The 27,291-nt window shown below is 55.1% G+C and overlaps 1 protein-coding gene across 1 annotated transcript in view; it reads right to left on the bottom strand.

The window, feature by feature from the left end:
• Positions 1-7,905: 7,905 nt before the first annotated feature.
• LOC119092329 (protein YIPF5-like) overlaps positions 7,906-27,291 on the bottom strand; it is a 73,910-nt gene continuing 54,524 nt past the window's right edge. The window contains exons 3-4 of the mRNA XM_037215294.1: positions 15,705-15,886; positions 7,906-8,422 (exon numbers count right to left, since the gene is read on the bottom strand). Coding sequence (XP_037071189.1) covers positions 8,260-8,422; positions 15,705-15,886 — 345 coding nt within the window. The 3' untranslated portion in view covers positions 7,906-8,259. The remainder of the gene's footprint in view (positions 8,423-15,704; positions 15,887-27,291) is intronic.

Raw genomic sequence — 27,291 nt, 5'->3', positions numbered from 1 at the left:
TCCCGACCTCAGCACGGCCTGTCGCTTACCGTGACAACCAAAACGACGACGAAGAGATTTTGACCCCGGGTCGCCGTCATAATGGCCGGTTGGGCGAGACGCGTCACAACATCGGAAGGCATCATTGACCGGATCTGATTGTAATAGCTAGAATCTCGTTTGATATATGTCAACATGCCAGTTTGAAAGCTTTCACCCCCTACAAAACAATATTTGTTGTGCAATTTTTTCACGCCTTTTCCAGATGCCTACCATTTTTGGGTGACAAGTTGCGAGGCGTCTCATTACGGTGCAATAGGTGTTGCTTCAGTGCAAAAGAGACCTAGCAAGTTTGTTGTCACCACCAAAAAGGAAACCCACGAATACAAATCAGCTTGGGTCTTTGGGCGCTGTTGGTGCATTGCTAACTATCGCATGTAGGCTCGTTTCAGATTCAGCACGTGAAGTGCAGGCTGGGTGGATGCACTGGCAGGCGGGTTTCGATAATTATGCAGACAGAACGGTCCACGACAGTGCCTTCCCGCTGGTTCCACCTGACAACGCAGTTGCTCGTCAAACAACATTTCAGCAGGACCGCTGCTCAATGCTTGCACACACGCAAACAGTCTAGAGCAGGCGGCAGTTGAACGGCACGCGCTGGAATCCCAGAAACGTCCCCCAAAGGTCCAGCAGCTCGCTCGAATCCTAGCAACGTCCGTCAAAGGTCCAGCAGCTCGCTTGAATCCCAGTAACATCCGTCAAAGGTCCAGCAGCTCGCTTGAATCCCAGTAACGTCCGTCAAAGATCCAGCAGCTCACTGGAATCCCAGCAACATCCCTCAAAGGTCGAGCAGCCTGTAAAACTCGCCAGAACCTCAGTTCCACGCTATAAACTTTCTAGGCCCCGGCCGTATGAATGACTGTTTCCCCAACAGCAACATCATTTTGATGCTGTTGTTGTTCCAAGTCTCCAGCCGTCTAGTCGGCTGACTCCAGACTCCAGCTGCCAGGACGGCTGACTCAACAATCCAGCCGCCAGGACAGACTCCGGCCGTCAGGACAGCTGACTCTAAACTTGAGCCTCCAGGACGGTTGATTGCAGACTCCAGTCGTCAGGATGGCTGACTCTAGACTCCAGCCGCAAAGACGGCTGACTCCGGACTCCAACCACCAGGACAGACTCCAGTCGTCATGATGGCTGACTCCAGACACCAGCCGCCAACACGGCTGACTTCGGACTCCAGCCGCCAGGACGGCTGACTCCGGCTTCCAGCCGCCAGGACGGCTGACTCCGGCCTCTAGCCGCCAGGACGGCTGACTCCAGCCGCCAGGACGGCTGACTCCGGCCTCTAGCCGCCAGGACGGCTGACTCCGGCCTCTAGCCGCCAGGATGGCTGACTCCGGCCTCTAGCCGCCAGGACGGCTGACTCCGGCCTCTAGCCGCCAGGATGGCTGACTCCGGCCTCTAGCCGCCAGGACGGCTGACTCCGGCCTCTAGCCGCCAGGACGGCTGACTCCGGCCTCTAGCCGCCAGGACGGCTGACTCCGGCCTCTAGCCGCCAGGACGGCTGACTCCGGCCTCTAGCCGCCAGGATGGCTGACTCCGGCCTCTAGCCGCCAGGACGGCTGACTCCGGCCTCTAGCCGCCAGGATGGCTGACTCCGGCCTCTAGCCGCCAGGGACGGCTGACTCCGGCCTCTAGCCGCCAGGATGGCTGACTCCCGGCCTCTAGCCGCCAGGACGGCTGACTCCGGCCTCTAGCCGCCAGGACGGCTGACTCCGGCCTCTAGCCGCCAGGATGGCTGACTCCGGCCTCTAGCCGCCAGGACGGCTGACTCCGGCCTCCAGCCGCCAGGACGGCTGACTCCGGCCGCCAGCCGCCAGGACAGCTGACTCCGGACTCCAGCCGCCAGGACAGCTGACTCCGGCCGCCAGCCGCCAGGACGGCTGACTCCGGCCTCTAGCCGCCAGGACGGCTGACTCCGGCCTCCAGCCGTCAACACGGCTGACTTCGGACTCCAGCCGCCAGGACGGCTGACTCCGGACTCCAGCCGTCAAGACGGCTGACTCCGGCCTCCAGCCGTCAAGACGGCTGACTCTAAAATCCAGCCGCCAGGACGACTGATTTCAAACTCCAGCCACCAGGACGACTGCCCCGGAGTCTCAAAGCGGTTGGACTGTTTTTTGTTCGGCGGCCGAGGCCGGCAGCGGCATTGTGCCAATGCGGGCTCGATTTTTACCGGCTATGATGGATGGTGGAGGACGAGCGCCGCGACCGCCATTCATCAGAGTTAGCGCGCGACACGGCGCCCACAGCGCGCTCCCACTGTCACAGATGCGGGGGAAGCCGGCTGACCTCCAGCCAGGGGCGGCCGCGGGGCCTGCAGTCAACCGAGAGCGCCAGATGGACGGCACTGGACAGTCGCCATCGTCCGCAGAGCCGAACAACGGGCGCCGACGGCTGGGCGATTGGTGGCCGGAACGAGGTGATGACAAGTGGCGCGTCGGCCGTCCGGCAGAGCGTGAGTGCGGCTCCGGTCCGGAGGAGGCCGGACAGACGACCGACGGCGTGTCAGACCAGCGCCCGGAACGCCTGATCCGACAACGGCGTTACACGGCCCGTGCGTTTAGCCATCACATTGCTAGTCACTGAACGCCTGGTTGTATGCGAACGCGGGCAGTGATATCCCTCCGCAATGATTCTTACAGGCGCAGCCACAGGTCGAGCCAAGAACATCAGAAAACGCACGGCCGTCTCATTGCCTATCCGATGGCTCTACGTAGTGTATCATGTACATTTGATCATGCCGTTGACAGCGATGTTACAACGTTAACCGAAGCACTGTTGATACTCAGCATCATCCCAGCTTATTCACCGTGCCTAGAGTAGTCTGGTCTCGTTGCCACTGCGCATCCAAACCAGCCCGTGCACTCTCCACAATGGTCTTGCCTCGCTACCAACGGTCTCTCCACAACGGCCCCGCCTTGCCACAATGATCTGGCCTCGCTACCACTGCGTATCTCAACCACTCCGTGCACTCTCCACAACGGCTTCATCTCCAAACGCGCAGCTACGCGGCGACCATAATAAATTTACGCAAAAAATTCAGGGCTGTCAAAAACGACGACTGGCTAAAAGATGTATGTTGAAGCCAACAAATCGCCGGTGGGCGTGGGCACGACGGCTACGCAACATGAATCATCTCCTGGTTCCATTTTACTTTCGGGAGCGCCAGCGCAGTGAGGAGCGTGGCGACGGTGGGCCGGTTTGAACGCTTGCATAGCTGAGATGAAGGCAGTGTCGGTGCGCTCGCGTCCCGAGCATGTGCAATGTGTTGTTAAACAAATGAGCCTGTGCCCACTGAAGCGCACGGGAGCCTGCAAAGTTGCGGTGATTACCACAGGGAGGTCTTAAATAGACACCTTTGATTATCACAGGAAGGTCTTAAATAGGCACCTTAATCCTTGGAAACTTGCCCTACACATTATCACGCCAAACAGACCCTCAACTGGGGTGTCTGGCATCACCGCGTCTGGCATGCTTTGACGTGCTAAAATTTGACGAGTATCACATTCATTTGTTCATGGGGATCTCCTGTGTGGCGATGTGTGCGGGCGTCGCCGTCTTCCCCAAGTGCCTGTAGCGATGTGTACGCTGTGTATATGGACCCGAAGAGACCGCGGAATTCCTGCATAGGATCACTTTGTTCCGTGATCAGGAAGGCATCGTTTATCTATTCCGTCTACGATCCAGGAGATCCTCACCGTTTAGGGGCGAGCTCTTACGGCACATCATTCCTTTTTGTTCAGACAACGTTTAGCAGCATTGCAAGGGAGAACCCGCGCCATGTAACATCGTCAGGCCTTCGTGGTTTTCTGGAAGGGCAATCCGCGCGATGTCAGGTTTGTTCTCATTTTGCGCCATGGAGATGGTTTTAACTAATCGGCTGTGGGCCCGTTCAGACTTGATAATCGCGGTAATACAAATGCTATGTCTATTGTTTGCACACATTTCGTTAGCATTTTCTATTTTTTTGTATTTCATTTTGAGCTATTACCTCGGACTCGATATGTATTCCTCGGCCCTATTTAAGTATTCCGCAGACACATGGAACACGTGTTTAATAGCTCATTGCTAGCAACGAACAGCTAGCCTCGCCCATGCGTTAGCAGAGTCACGCTGGGTAGATGCTGGTTGGCTATATACGCCCAATCGACTTTTGAAATCATCTGGTGTTTGAGCCATGCCAATTTCATGGTGTGAAGCATGCATTACTATCAATCATTTTCAACCCATGTCACTCATAATTTTGTACTAACTTTGTATGTTTAATATTGTTGTCTCTGTTGCTCCATAGGAAGCAAAACACGATCGATTCGATTTGCTTTATAAGTCGAGCAGACGGATTTGGCAGCGTCATGAGCAAATCGACCAGCTTTGATAGTAGCAATGCTTCGGAAATACATACTTTTCCAATAGGGGTAAATTTCGCCTGTCCCACCGGTCTATTTTTCGTCGAATCGTAGGTATCTTTAGCTGAACATTTCGCTCCATAAATCATGGAACTGATGTTATGGTTCAGGTAGATCCCACGGTAGATACCTGAGCTATTATAAGTGTGTCGATGGGCAGTCGTGATGTTTTATCTGGATTCGCCTTTCAACTAGACAATTTGGAGAATTTAGCTAACTCATTTAGAGCTCTTCTTATAAATTTGGCAGAACTATCAAGCAACAGACTCGTGTCGTCGGCGTACTATAGGAAGCGGATCCCTTTTGACGGCGAAAGTGCACTCCTGTCTGTTCCACGTCGGCCTCGTCCCTTGAAAAGGAATGCACCCATTTATGTGCTGGCTCTAATCTGTGCCGCGTATTGTGCAAAACTAAATTACTTGGTAATGGAAACACAGTATGACTACTCATTGCCTACAGGACGAATTCAGCTCAGTTTCTCAGATAAAATACGGTGTATGTCAGTCTGATAGTCATTATTCTGGAATGTCAGTCCAAGTGCTCCAGGTTACGGAATAAGGCGCTTTATTTTTCTCTGTTAAGAAATTTGGTGGCTGGAGAAAAAAAAACTGTGCATGAGCGTGCGAATCAAAAATGACCTGTTACGGCCATATGCCCCACTGGAGGTAAATGTAACGCACTCGTGAAATAAGCGCCCCCAATCCAGTGAAGAGCTACTTTTTTCTCAACCAGAGCCTCCTAATCTGGATCAGGTCGGTTCATAAAGGGACTTTCCGATACAGAACAGGGACCTACTGATTTTCGAAGGGCCTCCTGATCCGGAACAGGGGCCTTCTGATTCACCAGGTGACCTCGACAGTCAGTACCATTTCTAACACAAAACGAGGCCCGCTGATTCAGACCGCAAATGACAAATTCATAGGCTTCCTGATCCAGAAAAATAGCCTCGTAATGCAGAAAAGAGCCTCTTAATGGTGGGGGTGGGTGCGGGGGGAGGGGCTTGTCACCAGCGGGAGGAGGGGCTCGTCACCAGCAGGGACCCTCTGTCAGTGCAGTGCCAGCTTCTTAACAAGACTCTGGCTGCGCCCCGGTTCATGTCGCCTTGTTTTCCAGATGCCGCCAGATGCCGAGTACGCTTGCTCAGCCTGCACGAAGAGGACGCCGCTCGGCCGGTTTGGCAGTACGAGGACGTTTGATCGCCTTATCCTCCAAACTCCTCAGCGCGTAACTACTTCTCTAGTGTACCAGTCCAAGGAGGCAGCGGTCGGTGTACGCGAAGACACGCAGCGTCAACACGACAATCTGCCTTTTATCCTCGTCTAGCTTGTACTGGATATCGTTGGGCTAAAATTCCCCCGAATGCCGGATGAGCTGACGGCCGCCCTTGGCAACGTCGTTCACGGCCGGCCGTCCTAATGAAGCCGTCGCCATCGTGGTGCTGGCTTGGCGAGGTCGGTCGTGCGTGTGCACTTAATTGGTACGCCGTAACGGAGTCGCGACACACGCTGCCAGCCGTGTTGAGCGTAAGACGGGTGTTATGACGGGCAAGACGGGTGTTTTGAAGCGGCTCTCCGAACAGGCCCGTGTGGGGCGCTGGATGGCGACGCCGCCAAACGTGCCGGGGGATATCCGACACACCGCTGCGGTGTAGCATGGAGAGCCCAGCACAATACCGACTGCCGCGGTCACTGGCTCCGAGCCCCGGTCAACTAACCCGCGCGCCGTCGCCGTCTCCGCCGCGCAGTCGGCCTGTGAGAAGGTCGCCTGCTGTGGCAGGGGTACTGATGTCCCGTGGCATATGCATGCCACGCCAGGTCTGCTCCAGCATGCGGCAGTATTGTGCAGTTTTGTCCAACGATAAAACGTTATTAGGTGGCACGATTTTTATGGTCGGTTTGTGTTGGATGCGGGACCCGCCCAGATGTCTTGAAAAGGTGATCTCGATGTTTGGTGTGGTACTGTTGGCCACCTGTACTGTTTTTATGCCACTACTGTTATTATTTTGCGAAAGGTCACAACCTATTGTCACCACCCCGGTAGGTAGCCAGAAAATGTATGTAAGCTTTTTCTGGTGGAAAGTGGGGTCGCGGTTGTTCCCCTCTGGTGAAAAATGAAGCAAGTGGGTCAACCCTCTCTTAAGGGTAAAGCCAAAGGCGTCACTTATATCTAGAAGGTTATGAAAAGAATGGCTCGAAGGATGGTGAATGCAAAGGGTTTTACCCCCCCCCCCCCCCGTGGATAGTCAATAACCTTGGTTTCCTTCGGGAAGGTGGCAAATGGTCTGGTCGACAATCCTTTAAAGGGTAATAGAATAATAAGCCGTTTGCAGGCGGAGATGTAAAGAGCTTACTCTCGCGACGTTGTAAATGCAGAGTTTATCACCCGTTTGGTATTAAAAAGTCTATGTGCCTCCTATCGGCGTACCGTGCTTTTACTTCCTGAAAAATGGTAAGTCAATTTTCGGTGTACTGCTCGTGCTGCCGCAACTTCTCTTTCCGTTCAGAGAATCAACCTAAAAAATCCACAGGCGCGATTTCCTGCTCAGGGGCTGAAGGGCATTACCGCCCCAGCCCGGAGTCCCTAGCGGCTGCTATTCTGGCGATGCGGGACCCTGGTCAATGCGGGGGCCATCAGAGATACATCATACACCGCACTGGTTCTCTCCCTGGTGCGGCAGGCCCACTAACAGCGGCGTCTGACATGTGCATCATCATCATCCGGATCCACGCAGGGGGCCTTACTGACGCAAAAGGATCCCTTACCGGTATAAGCAGTCCAATTATTGACATTGAACCACCAATGCGACTTGTTGGCCCCTGGTTTAAACAGTGCGGAGGGCCCCTCGTCCAGTCTTGGGCCTCTCGCTGACATAGGGCCTTTCCGCTGTCTCATTGACATGCTCGACGTAGCCTGACCTCTGTTAACCTGGCCCCTCACTCGGTACAACAGGCCGGATATCACGGACGTCGAAATGAGTTACATTTATAAATAAAACAGGCAACACGTCCAAATTGCCAGCATTGTGTGAAAAATCGACTGACATGGACTTCACTGAAAGATCACAGCTGATGACGCATTCGGACAGAAGTGTTGAAAAATTGCCGGACGTGTAAAAATGTTATTGTCAGCTGCTGAAAACAAATCAGCACAATGTCTTCAATGGATACCAAGTTATTCGATAAAAACCTCAGAGGGCGAGGCTGTAAGGCTCTCGGGAGAGGGCTACGTCGGGAGAGGGTTACGATGAGTGAACGATGCAGTTGCACACACACAATTGCATTCGTAACAAAATAGCGATGAACAGCAATTTCGCTGCGCATTGTAACGAGCCTGCCGTAACACTACATGACATCAACACAGGCCACATCAGGTCTCGGGTCACGTGTTCCACCTGCAGTGCGGACGTACCTCTCCGACGTTCTCCCACCCCCTTCACAGAAACACATGACACGGTTCTCAACACTCTTTATTAGGCTCAAAGTCAGTTTTGTGTCTGCCATTCACAAAGCTCTGCAATTCACCGACACCGAGTTCACCGAGTGCTGTCCTTACAGGAGCATGCATGCGCATTTCATGCATACGCTGTACAACATCCCGTCCAATGTACTACCGCACAGATGGGTCCGTATCAGCGTCAGCATCCACGCTGGCGGCACAGCGCGTGCTCAGGCCGGTGGGCGTCGTGCATGAATGACGCGAAAGACGTCCACCATCAGCAGCTGACGAGCCAGACGGCCGCGCCGCAACGGCATGGTGCGCAGCGCCGCAACCCACCGACCCCGGCAGCGGGCGGGTGGCGCCCGCCGCTTCAGAAGATGGTGAGCAGCGCGAATACGCCGTACAGCAGGGCGCACGGGTAGCCGACCAGCGGCTGCTGGTGGTCCATGACCAGCGCCGTCACGAACAGCTTCGAGGCGGAGAGGCTGCACCAGAGGATCGTCAGTCCGGCCAGCAGCATCCCCAGCGTGCCCCTGCAACGCAGGTGCGGCGGTGTGATGGCCGCCGTGCCGCAGAGGTCGGCGGTGCGGTCTGGGCGGCACACGACGCGCCCATGTAACCAGGCTGTCACAGGGCGTGCATGTAGCGACGGACTCATCGCTCTCATGAAGATAATGCGTTACTGTGGAACGCGGCAGGCGGTAACGAAAGGAGCTGCAATGAAACACACGCTACGCCGCTAAAAGAGCGTCCGTGTTCTGTAGGAAGTGGTGCCTGAATGCCTGCCGAAGGGAGGCAGACGTAGCTAATGATGCGCCTGGACACCGGCGTGCTCAGAGGTACACAAACGACGTCGCCGGACTGATCGACACTGGCGGCTCAGACAATTACACAAAGGACGTCAGCAGACTGATCGACACTGGCGCGCTCAGACAGTTAGGTAAAGGACGCCAGCGGACTGACCGACACTGGCGGCTCAGACAATTACACAAAGGACGTCAGCAGACTGACCGACACTGGCGTGCTCAGACAGTTAGGTAAAGGACGCCAGCGGACTGACCGACACTGGCGGCTCAGACAATTACACAAAGGACGTCAGCAGACTGATCGACACTGGCGTGCTCCGACAGTTTGGCAAAGGACGCCAGCGGACTGACCGACACTGGAGGCTCAGACAATTACACAAAGGACGGCAGCAGACTTATCGACACTGGCGCGCTCAGACAGCTAGACAAAGGACGTCAGCGGACTGACCGACACTGGCGGCTCAGACAGTTAGACAAAGGACGCCAGCGGACTGACCGACACTGTCGGCTCAGACAGTTAGACAGAGGACGCCAGCGGACTGACCGACACTGGCGGCTCAGACAGTTAGACAAAGGACGTCAGCGGACTGACCGACACTGGCGGCTCAGACAGTTAGACAAAGGACGCCAGCGGACTGACCGACACTGTCGGCTCAGACAGTTAGACAAAGGACGTCAGCGGACTGACCAACACTGTCGGCTCAGACAGTTAGACAAAGGACGTCAGCGGACTGACCGACACTGGCGTGCTCAGACAGCTAGACAAAGGACGTCAGCGAACTGACCAACACTGTCGGCTCAGACAGTTAGACAAAGGACGTCAGCAGACTGACCGACACTGGCGTGCTCAGACAGTTGGACAAAGGACGTCAGCAGACTGACCGACACTGGCGTGCTCAGACAGTTAGGCAAAGGACGCCAGCGGACTGACCGACGCTGGCGGCTCAGACAGTTAGACAGAGGACGTCAGCGGACTGACCAACACTGTCGGCTCAGACAGTTAGACAAAGGACGTCAGCAGACTGACCGACACTGGCGTGCTCAGACAGTTAGACAAAGGACGTCAGCGGACTGACCGACACTGGCGTGCTCAGACAGCTAGACAAAGGACGTCAGCAGACTGACCGACACTGGCGTGCTCAGACAGTTAGACAGAGGACGTCAGCGGACTGACCGACACTGGCGTGCTCAGACAGCTAGACAAAGGACGTCAGCAGACTGACCGACACTGGCGTGCTCAGGCACTTAGACAAAGGACGTCTGCGAACTGACCGACGCTGGCGGCTCAGACAGTTGGACAAAGGACATCAGCGGCCTGACCAACACTGTCGGCTCAGACAGCTAAACAAAGGACGTCAGCGGACTGACCGACGCAGCTGATCAAATTACAGAAGTAGCAACAGTAGAAACAGTAACAGCTGAGAAAAGTGGTCTAGGTTACCGGTAATACAGTGATCAAAATGCGCGTCTGAGAAACCTGCGTGTGTCGTGGATCCCCAAAAGACGGAACACTGTTGTACAAAAATACTCGCCTGCTCGGCAACGCACAAACATCTCTGAGTAGCCTGGGGCCATCAGCCACGAGCTAAGCTTGCCCTGATGGGACCTCAGCCCCAGCTCCCGCATGAGGGGCGGGAGCTGGGATGGGGCCCAAATAAACATCCTTGTGCGGGTGCCTTAGAGGAGGACCTAGGACGTCGCACCTCTAACCGGAGGACTGTTAGACGCCTGCAGTCTTACCCATCCCTCATCTCCCTCTCTCGTCCCACACCCCTGGAATGATTTTTGCTGGACGAAATGGCTCTAAACGCAACCAAACCAAACCAAAGTGCCCGCAGGCACGAGTGGCCGAGCGTGATAAGCCCAGGACACGTCGCCTCGGGCTCAATCAGGCGCCAAAATTGCCTCTTTATCCGCTATATGACATCACATCTACAACAGAACGCCTTTGGTTAATTTTGTTAGTTGCTGTTCCAAGGTGGCGCCCTCGCTACTGCAATGCGTTTCATCTCTGGTGAACTCAAGAAATCGCGCCGTGCGTATCGTACCGTTATTCCGTTTTATGCAGTCTAACGTAACACGTATCAAATAACACGGGCTGTCCACACAATTTCGTAAAAAAGGCCGACCCGAGCAAGTTTTCAAAGGTAAACACAACGATGATGTCAGCTTTGGGGTGAGTTGAAATTTCTAAAGCTCAGAAATAAAAGGCGTTTAGGTTCGTTTCAGGCCGGCCGTCGGTCGATCAACCAGCCACTGAGGGGGGGGGGGGGGGGGGCTAAACGGACGTGACAAGGTTGAGGAGCTGTTCAAATGCACTTTCAAGGCATTGGAGGACGGATCTGAGATGCTTCAGACTGTGGATCTGAGATGCTTTGGACCGTGGATCTGACATGCTCTGGACCGTGCTCTGGACGCTTTGGATCGTGTACCTAAGATGCATAAATCTACTCTGTGAACCATTCTGCTTTGATCACAGATTCCTACCAGGCGATAAAAGTATTACACACGTGCTGTTTTTCAGCTGTTTTTAACAACTTGTTAAAGATTACGTGTGAGGTAAACACAAACATGGAATTTAACGCCATCTAAAGATTGCTACGTGTAAGGAGAAAATACAAAACTGGGCCTGAAACAATTCATTATTCACCAGAGAGTGAAAGAACATGATTGTTACGACTCTTGCTGTTTATTTTAGCACGACTTACCGATGTTACAGGGTTACAAGAGGTTACCTAAGCGACTCCCTGGATATCGTTAATGCAGTGTTGGGTAAGGCCTCGGAAAAATTATGAAGATCTGTCATACCTTTGGAAAATTTACCCAGAATTCGGGGCATCAATTTTTAAACTTTTACATTTTCCGTTCCACGCTCAAAAGTAAAAACTGTTCTGGAGCCATACAACGTCATCATCGATTAGCTGGTCACAAAATCGACGGCCAACTGGCCGGCTGCCAAAGGTGCCAGAGGTGGGATAGCCACCGACCCCAAACTCAGCTAGCCGCAACCAGCCTTGGGGCCGCCAGAGCCAGCAGATAGTCCAGCGATCCCCAATACCCGTGTGTTGGAAAGCGATCGATCTTCGCGGTTTCCCCTTTTCCTCAATTTTTTCCTCACGACCAAATCTCCGGTTCTGTAACTTAAGACCAAAAACACAAGAACATCCTTTCCGTTGTGTTAAAAGGGGAGTTCACATTTATAAGGGGGTTTGAAGTGAAATGATCATCGTGAAGATCATTCGGTGCAGTTTACAGCGCTGAATTGATTCAAACCTAGTACCATCTAGTTTCTGAGCTAAACGCCCGAGAAGATTGCAGCCGTTTTCGTGCAAACTACTGCAAGGTCGTTCAGGCATGTATGACGTCATAGAAACGACATTCTTATTCTGTCACCGCACTGGCCATACGGCGTTCACGGGCAATCGACAATCGATTCAATATTACAATCGACGAGTCATTCATATCTGGCGATCGTGAACACAATTTTCAGAATGACGGATGGCAGTTCGCTCTCGACCAATGTTGTGCAGGCGGTACAAATTTGAAACTACTACGAATCACGTCTTATGCTGCATAATACAAGAAGCTGGGCATTATCATTGTTTATGACGGAAATGAGATTTACAATCCAATAACCCAAGAATAGCGCCATAACCGAGCATGTGAATGCAAGTAAACACCTTAACTCACGAATCAATATGCCAGAATAGCACGACAAAGGGCCACAACACGAGGACATAACAATATGTGGCTGAGGAATGACCTCTAGCACTACCACGGCCCCCTCTAGGGACACTGAAGTACTACAGGTGAGTGCTAGGGTAGCAACTTCGCACGGCCAGTTTGACAGCATCTCAACGTTATACAGACGTTCCAGGATGCCATCGCGCGATGACGCACTGAAGAGCATATTTGTGGTGTCATTGCACACTGGTGTCACTGTGCTTGACACCAGAGGGGGACATCAACACCATAGCGTAGCGTTCCGTTTAACTCGGGCTATGATAGCATCATCTTTGTATATCTGCTTCCCTTTAAAGAGTGCTCCATGCCTCCTAGAACTTATTGCACAATAACTTTAAGGAATTATTCCATTACAAACAATATAGAGCACACGCGTTGAAAAAACAAAGTAAACAAAAAGAATTACTTTCATAGAAATAAGCACGGAGCCCCATTAAATTTCTGCCTCAGGAGAGGCTCTTCAAAAAGAAATTCTGCGCTTTTTTGAGAGATTTCGAAAAAGACTGGCATTGGCGATCAAATCAGACGCGTCTAATTTAGCAATGGGCGAAAAGCACAAAAGTAGATATGCCCTCTTTAAACGCCGAACCACGTCGGGGCAGGCCGGTCGCTAATTATTGTGTGACGTTCACGAATCATAGCCGTCTCTGCCCGATGCCGCTTTAAGAACCGTATGGAGCCATTTTCTTCGCCATTTTTGCGTTTCTAGCAACCGATATGCAGCGCGATGACCAGAGACAAAAACGACCAAGTGTCTCCGGAGGCTACTAATGTAATATAGCGAAGCCACCTTACGAATCTGGCACTAACACAAAAGGTCGACCCAACACCAAAGCCAAACACGCTGTAAACTGAGCTCCTAGTAGACAAATATCTCAGTCTGCCGTCATTAAACAGCGACCCGGAACTAGACCCGGCAACACGCTGCACCGTAGCAGGACGGGCAGCCGTAGCGACAAACGTAGCGGACGTAGCAGAACGTGCAGCCGTTGCTGGCCGGAAGTCGGTTCTGCACTTCCGCAAGGTTGCCGTCGCACCGCAATAACCGACCGGGTCAGAGGAGCATGACCTTACCCAAGGCTTGGAGAGGTCACACAACGTCGCGTGAGTCGGAGGAGCACATCACTCACAACGGCCGGCGAGCTGCCACGGTCATGCGATTAGCAGCGGCTCTGACTAATGGATAGGTCAGTGGACTGTCTCGACGGAGGACAGGATGATTCGCCATCCCTCTGGGCCCGCTGGAATCGGCACTCGCCTGACCGCCATGGCCGGTGCCAGGGCAGACAGCTGGTCTGATGACTGACAGCGGCTGGCTGGCATTGGCACGACTGCCACGACGGAGGACAGGGTGATCCGCCATCCCTCTGGGCACGCTGGAATCGGCACTCGCCTGACCGCCATGGCCATTGCCAGGGCAGACAGCTGGTCTGATGACTGACAGCGGCCGGCTGGCATTGGCAGCTGTCCGCAGCGGACAGCTGATATCGTCACGCCACCGCAGTGGACGGCTGACATTGTCACGCCACCACAGCGGACGGCTGACATTGTCACGCCACCGCAGCAGGCAGCGCACTGATCCCCTCGCGCCGCTTGTCTTTCACCCTCCTCAGATGTTGACACCATGACTACGGGCAACCCAACAATAATGATGCACAAAGATACCAACACCATTATATTATAAATGTTTACGTTTTAGCTGTTTTCAATGATAACCGACTGCAAGGACATCATGACAGTTTCAGACACGAATCTCCATGTCCGTCGGCATGTTTGCATCAGAGCCGCCCTCCACCGGTGTTCCCCAAGTCCATCTCGCCATGTCCCGGGGAATCTCAGCCAGACAGTCCGTCCAGACAGACAGACAGTCAGACACGACAGACAGACAGTCCAGACAGTCCACCAGTCCGCCGCAGAGGCCGTTCCGTCCAGCCGGTTCGGTGAACGAATCCGATGCTGGCCGCCGGGCCGCCGGCCGGCTCATATGGCAGCGCGGGCCGCCGCTGAAGGTCAGCACGCCGCGACCTGCGGCACATCCGGCCGCGCGCCGCCGGCCACGTTCGCGGAAGACGGCCGGCAGCCGGCGCACGAGCCACCTGCTGATTGCAGGTCGTCAGCCCGCTGAATCCCGGGACGGCGGCGCGCCGCCAGCCCTGCGGCTCGGAGCAGGACGGCGGCCACTGGGAGCAGCTGCCACTGCCGCCGCGGCCGGCCCGACAGCCAACAGCGTCCCGCCATCCACTCGCGACAGTGCTCCTCCCAGTGCCCTCGCAACAGATGCCCTACTAATGGAGCATAGGCGAGTGCTGCGGCAGCCCATGCACCGCTGCTGTCCGGATGCATCGCGGTTATGACTGCCTTGATCCAATTCTCGCGTATAAGATCGTCATTTAGGACGCGGCGAAGGCAACGGCGGCGGCGAAAAACAGCGCTTTGATTCGGCGCTAACGAAGACGAACGGGCGGGCCGAGAGCGGCACTCATTAGTCGCGTCCCAGGATGGCGGGCGGCACCGAAGTCGGCGGCCGGCTGATTATGCGTCCTGTTAGCGGCCGGCGCCGGCGGCTGCTCCGCCGCTGGCAGTGACGTTACGTCGGCACCGGTGGCGTCATCAGGATCAGCGATGCGGTGCCGTGCGGTCACCGGGACTGGCATAGGCGACAGATAGGGGGGGGGGGGGGGGGGGACGGCACCCGGTGCCACCGTTCGCCGGTAATGGGCTAACCACACGAGGTGTCGGCGCCCGTTATGAAAGGCCTCTTGCCAACCGGCAGACCCTCCCAGCAAAGGCGACGATTAATCCGATGGCGAACATCGCATCTACAAAAGTCGGGACTGGGGCCGCGTGCGCCGCTCATCTGACAAGTGAGATGACCAGATCTGTATGGCAGATGGCTACTTCTGTAGTTTGCGTACTTTGAGTGAACACTGTCAATAATTTCATTTCGATATTTCATTGCTATTGCACATCAGGGCTTTAATTGTCGATTGCCCATCCCGAACATTGGAGAAGAAAGTGAGCCAGATTCAGCAAACAGCACGCTCTTTCGGCATTGTGGTGGTATTTAACCATTTCTCCCAAATACGCCCCGCAATTCACTTCGCGAAACTAAGCCTGTTTCACATGTTCCAGCGTGTCATCAATAGGCTTGAATGCGAACTAGCGATACACAAATTTGCGGTGATCTGCCAGAGGGCTTATCCTTCTGCACGTCTCCGCCCTCGCCTGAGGCAATCCTCCACACCCGGTGAGAATCCCCACTCACTGAAGCGAAAGGACGATGGAGACTCCGGAGAGCACCACCATAGGCAGCAGGCAGTAACCCAGCACGGAGACGACGACGCCCATGCTGACGCCCTGCATCGACATGAGGTTGAGCAGGAAGTACATGGCAACGCAGCCCATCATGCCGATGCCGTAGATGTAGCCGAAATGCAGCTTGCCCGTCTGGAAAAGAGGATCAATGGTGTCACCAATGACCGGGTCAGGGTATTGTCTACCAGCCGGGGCGAGGGTTGGTCAGCAGTCTGGCTCGTAGTTTATATCCAAAAGTCTATGTGCAGAGCCTTCCTACCAGGCGGAGCGCAGCAGGTGGTTTCAAATAAATTTACCAGGCATTATTTACAGGGTTGTGCATAACAAGAAAAACGAATTATGCGGGTAAGTCTCGAAGTCAACAAAAATGAAGGCGAAGAGGCACATTCCAGGAAAAAACAACGGTTCGGCAAATAACGACACGGAAAAGCGCTAGAACGGCCTCCTTTCACCAACAGATGTGCTACAACAAGAGCCGGGTTATGGTCAACAGTGTTTGACAGAAATAGTGCACATACGGTATTTCATACGCTGTTTTAGATACGGTATTTATACGATTTTATGTACAATATGCTGTGCGATAGTTCATGCTTAGAAGACCCAACGAATCTATCTAACATGGAGTTCCCAACTGCTTCAATCCAACCACTACAAGGACTGCACCACGGTCGAGCGGCTGCTGAACCAGCGGGGCCACTCGCCGTCCGACCTAGGATCGAGGAACAGTGACGTCACTGACGGCCGCGCCACAGTCACGTCCACAAAGAGGGACGACAAACCACAAACCGGGATGGACAAACAAACTGAAAACCGTTCCGCCGGCTCCAGCGCGGGCCGTCTCCCCTCCCTTCCCAACTGCCCGCGTCGGCTGGAGCTACGGCAGCCCTGCCTAGCTATCGTACCGCAGCCATCAGCTGCAGCTCAGACGATCTGGCCTCGGCCGCCGCAGATGGGCCGGGTCCCGCTGCCGGCCGCTGTAGATGGGCCGGATCCCGCTGCCGGCCGCCGCAGACGGGCCGGGTTCCACTAACGACCCCGCAGACGGGCCGGGTCCCCCTGACGGCCACCGCAGACGGGCTGGGTCCCCCTGACGGCCGCCGCAGACGGGCCTGTTCCCGTTGCCGGCCGCTCCACCGGCTGACGGCGCCGCAACAAAGCGCCGCTCTCCGACTTTCCGACGCCCGTGCAAAGTCGCCGGCCCCAGATAGGTGGAAGGTTTCCGGTTTCGAGCTCCTAATTAACATACTACGCTGCGCGACCCCGACACACCATTTTACGTGAACGTTCCGACTCGCTTATCAACGTGCGCGGATGAGGCCACGCACGGCGCTGAGGAGACCCGACGACGGCGAGCGGGCTTTGAACGAGCTGGGGCGGCGCCGGCGGCGCCACTCGGCCACGGCACCCCGACGCCGATAAAAACAGCGGCGGACGCGCTGCCAGCTCCGCTCCCAACAGAGCGCCCTTCACATTTTAACGGACTTATCTATTCATTGAGGGATTTTTCTGGACGGGAATGGAGCGTCGCCTGAAATCTGCGTGCCCGACTGGTCGGGCGCGGCGTCCTCTTCCACGTGCGTCCGAGACGTGACAAAGGCGCCCTCCTCTACATGCGACCGAGAGTTGCCACGGCGCGGTGCCCTCCTCTACATGCGATCGAGAGTTGACACGGCGCGGCGCCCTCCTCTACATGCGACCGAGGGTTGGCACAGCGCGGTGCCCTTCTCTACATGCGGTCGAGAGTTGACACGACGCGGCGCCCTCCTCTACATGCGGTCGAGAGTTGACACGACGCGGCGCCCTCCTTTACATGCGGTCGAGAGTTGACACGACGCGGCGCCCTCCTCTACATGCGGCCGAGGATTGACACGGCGCGGTGCCCTCCTCTACATGCGACCGAGAGTTGACACTGCGCGACACCCTCTACATGCAACCGGGAGTTGTCACGGCGCGGTGCCCTCCTCTACATGCGGTCGAGAGTTGCGACTGCGCGGCACCCTCTACATGCAGCCGAGAGTTGCCACGGCGCGTTGCCCTCCTCTACATGCGACCGAGAGTTGACAGGGCGCGGTGTCCTCCTCTACATGCGGCCGAGAGTTGACAGGGCGCGGCGCCCTCTCCTACATGCAGAGCAGGCCGTCTTTTCTGCGCAGTCAGGTGCAATTCCACGCAGGCCGCCTTTCTGGTTCTGGTCGCCTCTAGGGTCGGCACCACTGCGAGTGGTAATAAGGCGGTCTCATTAAATTCGCTCGCCCCAATTTAGAAGATCGGAGTAAATTAGCATGAACCACGCGGCAAATGAACATCTGGCGGAACAAGCGGCGGTCGTTGAGTGCTGGACAGCAGCAGAACGGCTGGTTGTGCTGCGCCGGAGACGGTCGGTTGTACAGTGCAGGAGCAGTCGGCCGCGCCGCCGGGGGCAAGGACGGCTACAGGACATTAGAAGACGAACGTGCAAGCTCCCTGATCACCAGCTGGTGAAGACGCGGCTACCGACAATAGATGTTTCGACGACTCAAACAAGTTGGTCTTTGACGTTCATTGTTTGGAACACGCTTTTTGAACAACAATAAACATGTTCATTGTTCATTGTTCGAATTAGTTGTTTCGAACATGTTCCAGGAAAGACGTAGTAGGGCTACCGTTTTCATTCAAAATGTAAAATGTCATGAAATGCTCTGGGATTTTTCCACACTGACAACATGTATGTATAACATATCACTTGTATAATCAAGTTGCCAACGCATACTTATCAGGTGTAAGTAGTTTTAAGCCATGTTAAAGCGTTTTCCTGCAGACAGTGATACGCACAGCAGGCCAATGTGGGGTAGCCGCCGTGAGCATACAGTTGGAAAGTGGGGAGAGGCGGTATAGATGCCGTATCACGAAAAAAGGAGAACGACACTAGTGATTGGTTATTTCAGACCTTCAGCGTCGCACCTGCCTGGTCATATTTAGGACCCCCGGAAATGATACTAGTGAATGCCTGATATGAATGCCTGATCATGGTTATCACAGATGAAATAAACACAACACTCACTAAGGCGCACTTTAACGGTTGGGAGGAGTACTTTGACTGTCGTTCCCGACGGCATACAGCCGAAAATTAACGGCTATAGAGCATTGACATAGAACATAATTTTTGTCTTGGAAAAAGGAGCAGCTGTGTAACCACGTTGAAAAGGGTGACGCCGAGATATCCGAAACACGACCAGATGCAGCTATCCCTGCATGTAGGAGGAAGCCCAGGAAGCATGACAAATCCCAGCAATTCAACATCACGCAGGCCGGAGGATGGAGAGCGATCAGCATCGGTGGTCCATGACAGGAGAGGTCGGCATACAATCACTCCACCAACGGACGCGGGGACCGATGGCTGACCTAGTCATGGTCAGCCTCATGGTGACAGAGAAAGACAGCCAGCCACAGGGCCGATCGACACCAACGCCTCATATGCTTCGAGGGGCGCACACCGGGACTATGTGTGACAACCAGAGCCCCGTTCACAACGGCTCCGTAACGACTCCCCAGCGCCTCTGGAAAGAAGCCCGTCCGCACTGGTGGGAGGAGCCCAAAAACTGCGCACGCGCAAAAGTGGAAGTAGCCCCCTCCGCGTTTCCGAAACAGTGCTGACCGAGTGTAAGCCGCGAAATTCATGTCGGACCGCGCACCGCACGCCGCAGATGCGTCGCGGCTATATTTCAGGTTCAAGCATACAGATGTGAACGAGCTTAAGCATTGCCCTTTCTACCAAGATTACAGTGGTTGTTTTCAGCCATAATATGCATTGCTCTATGAAAAGATTATACATATTTCCTATGCTAACATGCGGTTCGTGCCTACATTCCAAATAAAATGTGCGATCGTTGTGATATGATGAACTCCCCCTGCATCCCGCGTCGTAACAATGGCTCTCGCGCACACGTTCTCCTGTGGTTCTCATTCTTCGCGTCCAAATACATCAGGAGAAGCCAGTCTTCCTCGTCAATAGCTCGCACCACAAAGTACATATTTCATTTCCTTCGCACCTCCAACACCACGACAATCCCATCCGTACTCCATCAATAGTTGGGAATTTTCAACTCGATCCGTAATCTTGCGGATTTGTTACGGGGGAGGCCAGATCATCCGGAAGTTACCAGATTTCAACTTCGGCTGGAGGCTTTGCGCATATATATTCGTCTAGAGAATAATGCGTTGTGGTGGTCCGTGACCATTACGGGGCCGGTGTGAACCGGCATTAAGATCGGCATGGTCAAGGCGTTATCATCGACGAAAAGATACATACGGATCACCACCGCAAACGTCACAAATGTGCGAGCCGCAACAACAACATGGCACGATCTGCTCCGCTGCCGCAGCAAAAGACATTGTTGCAAACGTCATGTATTGCATCGGTGCTGCTGAACATGGCCTTACACATTTCAAACGCCTCTGTTTCAAGTGCCTCTAAGGCTCCCAGTTCTTCCAGGAACTGTTCGACGCGCGCCCGCCCATTCTGTCCATGTGAGAGGCAGGTGACGCCATATAGCCTCAGCACATGAGTGCGCCGTAAAGCCCCCATCACCCTCGGAGACGACTCGAGCGAGGAAACCAAGCCTACTGGTCAGCATCGAACAAACAAGGCACACTGACTGGTATACAATAAAGCAGTCCCACAGTCTGGTATAAAACGAGCATCAATCGGCCGTTCGTGGTCGAGATGAATATGAGGTCATTGTCTTATTTGATAGAAATTCCCACAGAAGGGAATCACATAAATAGGCGGTAATGACCAGAATAAGTTTGCAAAGAGTTGTAGGCCTCTAAATGCAGCGAGTGCACGGTAAGCACGGGATGGGCATACAGCGCATAAGTTCCCCATCAGGTTTGGGATAGAGGCACTCATGCCGCTTACCAGAGGCTTGAAAAAGGAAAAACGCGGCGCGTTGGTAACGTGAATCTGCTCTCCCGACGTTCCCCCCCCCCCCCCCCTCCCCATCTAACAAACACCCCTCTTCGCATCGCTTCTTATAAAGGCCAAAAGACAACACGACGGAGGTGTTATCATTACGCCAGCCGCTACCGTCGTCGTTATCGAGCTTTTACGACACACTCAGCTTCTGAGGCCTTATGGCGTTGTCCGCATCTCACCCTGGCAGAAAAGGCGGACACCGGGGGGAATAGAACCACGTACCACTGGTCTCTCAGACACCTCGTGGTAAACGAGAGTGTTCCACATTTTGTTGTTGTTTTTTTAGCTGAAATAGCCATCTTGAAGATCATTCGGTGCAGTTCATAGCCGTTCCCTTCTTAAGACCAAGAACCATCTAGTTTCTGAGCTACACGCCTGCGAAGATGCGCAGCGTAGTTCGTGGAACTATTTCAAGGTCACCTAGGCATTCATGACACCAAAGTAACGTCACTCAAAGCCTGCCATTTCCTTAGCCGTGCGGCGATCAAGGCCACGTAAACTAGAATTATTGAGTCGTTTATATCTGGCATCTGTGAGCACCATTTCCAGGTATAGGGACTGTCAATTGGCCCTCAGTCAGTGTTGTGCAGGGTGAGATGGCGCAATCAAACAATGACGTATAAAAAGGATAGTCAATAAACATAACAAATTGTATTATCTGGAGCGGTCTTTTCAACTAAAAATAATACCAATAAATATAAGTGAGCCTACTTTATCATACCCGATACCTGCTTCAGTATCTTTAAATGTGGAGCATTCCCTTTAACGCAGATGACCACTACACTATCGGCACCCCACCAGCCGCTATTACAGTATGGCATCCACTCTAATCGAATGTAACGCGAGCTTGGCTGGAGCGCAGTCCACATTACGGTACTTGATAAGTACCTGGTCGCCGCTGAGTTCGTCAATTTCGCCGCCCGCCTGCCCGATATCGCCGCCTGTCCGGCGGCCGTCGGCCGGCGGCCGGCGCGTCCCCGGCTCACCGTCGCCTTGTTTACCGTGCTCAGCACCGGACAGAGCGCCCCGCCGTCGCCGGCACGACCGGTCATCGCGACCGACACCACAACACGCTCAGCGACGCTGATTAAAATCGATACGCGCGCGTCGCCGCCGCCGGCGCCGCACAATCGCATGGTATTTATATTCGGGCGGCGGAGGACGAGCGCGACAGCGTCGCTCATCCATTTGGGGGGTAATTTCCGTGGCCGGGCGCCGCCGCGGGCGGCGTTAATTTCCGGACCGGCCGCCGCAACCGCTCCGCCGTAACCCAAACAGCCACGGCCCGGTCAGTGCCGACGAGAAGAGTATCAACGCGGGTGGTCTGGCCACTGGGTCATGAGGTTAGTGGGTCAGGGTGCGCGAGAACGTGGGCGGGAGGCCTGGTGGGGGAGCGACCCGGCCCTCGACACGGCCGATGACGACACGGACCGACGCTGATCGATCACGGGCGGGTGCAGTTCCATTCCGTTTGGCAGGAAGGCACCGATGACTCAGATCGCCCACCGATCCCGTCACATCCACCGCCGCCTGTACACAACATAGCTCAACCCTAACGGAATGGCGTCCGCTCGAATCGCGCGGGAAAAAAACTGAGATCGACCGACCCTGGGATCGGATAATAGAGGCAAACGCCTCATCAACCTACATCTGACGGTCGAGCAGAAAGTCGCAAAACACTGTCGGGATCACCAACCCAATTCCACTCACCAAACGACCTTACCCCCCCCCCCCTCCCCCCAATCCGAGCATCTTGCCGCCCCGTCAGGCGCAGCGCGTAGACGGGCCAGCCAATCGGGTCTCTGGCCGCGGCCACTTGTTCGCCGTCGTTTGAAGCGGCGCCGGCGGCGCTCCGCCGCCGCCGATCGTCGCCGCCGCCGCCGGAACGACCGGCAATTGGGAGGCGACTGCTGCCCGCGACGTGGCCCGGGCGGCCGGCCGCCGCCGCCGCCGCACGCGCCCCGTGAGAGTCGGTCCCGACGTGCGTCGATACGGCCAGCACCGGTGGGCAGAGCTGGGCCGGCGCCGACGTCATAAGACGCGGCACCGGCGCCGGCACCGGCGGCACGACGGCGGCGACCGCCGAAGGCAAGGCCGGACGGCAGACGGCTGGACAAGCATCGAGAAAACACAGCGACCGCGCCAGGCTGTGTTGGAGGCGGCGGAGCTACCCGGTCCGAGAGGCGCCTGGAGCTGACAAAATCATCATGAGCGAAGCTCTCGTGGAAGACTTTTGCGACGGAACGTAGAAGAGTTGGGCGTTTTGCGGTAGTGACGATATCCATTCACGGCCGCGATGACGTGGACCAGCTGGTAGAAACATCCGCACGATGACGTCAAACAGTGCACGCCACATGTCCGCCAGCCTGGAGCAGAGAAGCGTATGCCCTATCTATCGTTCTAATACCCATTTATCGTGGCCCAAAAAGTTACAAAATTTTGACCCACAAGTAACACATCCGTTTAGCCTGTTTTAAGCCATGAGGCAACACCTCCATTTATCTAAAATAGTGTACCAGCTTTTTCTGGGTTGATCGGTAGACCAAGATAACACAATTTAGCTAGTGGGTGACATGCGCTTGCCTTCTTTGGGGGAGCAGACACGGACAGGAGTCCCGGAGAGCGGGAGCCGGGCACCGAAGACAGCAAGCGTCAGCGCCAGTTACTCCTCCACAGTCATCGCATTCCCTCCGCAGCGACAAGTCGTCCACCAGCTCAACTTCACCAGAAAACACAAACCCGATTTCCATGCCTATTCCTCGTCTGATGAGTTCCAGCCCAGGCGTCAGACGGAGCAAAGTCAAGCATTACGGGACTTGGCGAATGTGTGACACGATCGAGGTGGCAAAAGGAGGCCGACAGGAGCCTGGCCAACCGCTGCACGCCCGCCGACCATGCGCCGCACGCCCGCACGCCATCTCAGCCGCACGCCGACGCCACACGACACCACAATCCGCTAAAAGGACGTACCACCGGCGGCGGCGACGGCTGCCGCCCGGCTATTCCCATTTGTCATAACGGTCCATATTGCGCGGACGGATCTGCCCCACCGCTGCATGCCTCTCCAACCCTCCGACAAAAAAACGAGTTGCTTTTAGGCAGCCAGTGATGCCAGTGGTGCGGTTTGCCACGCAAGTGCGGCGCCCATCGACCAGTGGTGCGGTCTGCCGGGCCGGTGTTCGGTGTCCGGCGCCCATCCGCCAGTGGCATGGTCTGTCGGGCCGGTGTCCGGTGTCCGGTGTTCGGTGTCCGGCGCCCATCCACCGGTGGTGTAGTCTGTCGGGCCGGTGTCCGGTGTCTGATGTCCGTTGTCCGGCGCCCATCCACCAATGGTGTGGTCTGTCGGGCCGGTGTCCGGTGTCCGGCGCCCATCCGCCAGTGGTGCGGTCTGTCGGGCCGGTGTCCGGTGTCCGGTGTCCATCCACTACTTAGGGTGTCAAAATCCCTTAACAAAAGGTGCCGTGATGTCCGAAATGTTCCCAGCGCCAAAACGAACCAAAATCAGCGGAAGTTCAACCTAGTCAAACATGGGAAACCGGAATTACAACAAATAATGAGAGCCCAAAAGTGTCATCAAAATGTGTCATTTTCCAAGAAAAATATTGGATACACCGGTCACACAGCGTGTCGGGCCAGCATGCCCATCTGGCACGCACCGAGTCCACTAACGCTGCTTGGTGGCAAAAGTACCTTTTCCCGCCTGGCAACAACACGAAGCGATGCACCGACTGGAGCGGGTTTAAAAAGTGTCCAGCTGACAAGCTACAAGCTTGAAACACACAGTTTACTATGCCGGTGTGCCGTGAGCCTGGCCGTAGGTCGAGATGATGCTGTCATAATCCAACAGCGCTGGATAAGAGTTTCAGAGCGAGCACATGGTTTTGGACACGAACAGATCAGCTGGCCGTTGGCGAGGGGTCGTCCTGGTCCGGGTGACCGTGTCGTCCTGGACCGGGTGATCGCGTCGTGGCTCGGCACCAAACGGGAAACACTCCACAGTCTTAGGTGGCGAAAAATGCGGGAAGTAAAATTATCCGATGCACCAGCCTACCTTGGGTACTTTGCTTGGAGAGGGTGTAAAAAGATTCGCTTCCAAACGCTCTAAACTAAGCCCATTCCCTCCAACCATTTGAAATAAATTTATAATGGTCCGTCCATCTGTTCCATTGAGTAAGTTGAAGCGATGCGTGTTTCGCTTACAATGGTTCCGCTTAAGGACGGCACAAGTCATGTTCATGAAACATCAGAAATGCTTGCCATCTTGACAGAAACCGCATCCATGAACCAGACGTGTCCATGCCCAACAGACATGTTAGGCTGATGTCCACAACAACCCGCGGGAAGCAAAAGTAGTGCGAAAGTTTCCGTCCACGCACAGCCGCAAGCCAGATGCTTTCCAGAAACCAACATAAAATTGTTCAGGTAAGTACCTCACTTTACACGGAGGGAGCAAGGCACGCGACGAGAGCATGTTACGCTTGGCGGAAGCTCTACGGTTGTAGTGAGGTTTAACCATGCCTTCTGTGTGCAGAATCAAACGGAAGGAATCTTAAGCATATTGTAGACAAGTTGAGGCATCCATGTGCCCTTTCAAAAATCACAAACAGCGCCACGCAACTATTCGTTCATATGCGTAGGCGTGGAGGCAGCCCCCATAAGCCTGTTTAGACGCGCTGGGCACACCATAACATAACCCTCCGTTTTCCGGTGCATCGAGACGACACCACTACCTCCAGTCCTGTGCCGTTTTCTCGCGCGAGCCGGCGACGACGACCGTTTAGAATCGGTCTGTGTGTCCGCCTGTCAAAGTTGGCAGGCGGCGCACGGTCGGTCGACAGCGGCCGCCTGATTGTCTCAATCAGACGGGCGCAGCACGAGCGGCCCCCGGGGCGCCGCCGTCGCCGCCGCCGCCGCCGCCGCCTCTCGTTAGCTGGGACCGATCAGAGCAGGCGTGACAGAAGCAGCCAAGCCACCGGGCTCCGCCGACACAGAAGACGGCGCCAGTGCGGAGTCTCAAGCGGTGCAGGTGTTCCTGACGGCCATCCCCGGAGATGCAGGGGTTCCTGACGCCCATCCCCGGAGATACAGGGGTTCCTGACGCCCATCCCCGCAGATACAAGTATTCCTGACGCTAATACCCGCAGATACACAGGTTCCTGACGCTGATCCCCACAGACATAGGTGTCCCTGACACCGATCCCTGCAGATGCAGGGTCAGTTAACGGGTGCCACGTATGCAATCATCACGGTGAATCCAAGTGATGTACGCTGAGGTGACCACCACCAGGCCCCTGACGAACAGAGGGAAAATAATGAGTTTGACAAACACAGGAGCCAGTCCCCTGGTGGGTCGGAAAGAGGAGGCACGCGCCAATGAAGAACCAGAGACGGCTGAGAAGCCAGCTTCAGGAACGACAAACGAAGCGGCCATCACAGGAGACCACGGACAAAGGGACCTCAACGTGACAAACATGCGATGCGGACGCCGAAAACGGCAGATACCAGAGACATCACTTGGCTCCGCACGCGCGAAAGCTACGGGCGGCACATGGTAGCGAGGGAGGGGTCTGAGGGACAGGGCCACAGAGACCGACCGATCCCGTCCCAGCGTCAGGCCCGACGGGCTCTGCGAATCGCCAGGGGAGGGGTCTGGGGGACGGGGCCACTGGCGCCGACCGAGTGCGTCCCAGCGTACGGCCAGACGGGCTCTGCGGATCCGTTGCCTGCCAGTGCGCGGAACATATCGACTTACAGTGATGTCCGCAGGGAGCCGGCCGGCACACAGTCACTGTCCCCTGCCCGACGGCCGGGCCGCGGCACCTGCCGAGCACGACACTGACAGACAACCGTCAGTTGACTGCGTGACGTGGGCGGTACGTCGCCGCCCGTCCACGCGACGCCTCCGGACCGGCGGCAACCCTAGTCTCCCAACACCACCCTCACCACTCCAACGTCTGAGATTCGGGGAACGTATCAGCGACGAGAGAAACGTCCGGGAAAGTTTCGCAGAAAGTCAACAGTTATATGAAGACCTTCGCTGAATGGAGTCAGATATCATTTAATTTTATGAAAGCGACGGAGCGACGCATCCGGGTTTCAGCGTTTTGTTTCAGAGCGGCATCTGTGTTTGGAACACGCAGCACTCACCATGCCTCAAAAAAGCTGTTTAGTTTGATGTGGTGGCATGGGCGATCTGTTTCCAACAGGAAGAAAAACAAAGGAAATGGTGAAATATCGCTGTTATTCCATTACCATATGGTAAAAATGTTCCACATGCTAAGTCGGCCATATCAGGCAGAGGCTCTATTAAACGAACGTGACTTTAAGTTAACGCAGGCTGACACAGGCAAGTTATCAGACGCATACTATACCCCGATGGCAGTGCCCAATGTTAAGGCAGCTTCAAAACAAAATAATTTATGCTTTCATATCGTGCATGTCATTCCCGAATGAGTTCCCCATAATCTCATAAGCCCGTTCCAAACGGCGAGGCACATAATCTACGGCGGGGTAAACAGATGGCGCGGCGCCGGCCCATCGCTGGCGGGGCACTAAGGCCGGGCTGCCATGGCGGCCGGGCCGC

This window comes from Pollicipes pollicipes, unplaced genomic scaffold (assembly GCF_011947565.3).
Source record: "Pollicipes pollicipes isolate AB1234 unplaced genomic scaffold, Ppol_2.1 Scaffold_3447;HRSCAF=4054_pilon_pilon_pilon, whole genome shotgun sequence".
Classification (NCBI taxonomy): Eukaryota; Metazoa; Arthropoda; class Thecostraca; order Pollicipedomorpha; family Pollicipedidae; genus Pollicipes; species Pollicipes pollicipes.
This window is presented reverse-complemented; position numbering and strand designations above follow the sequence as displayed.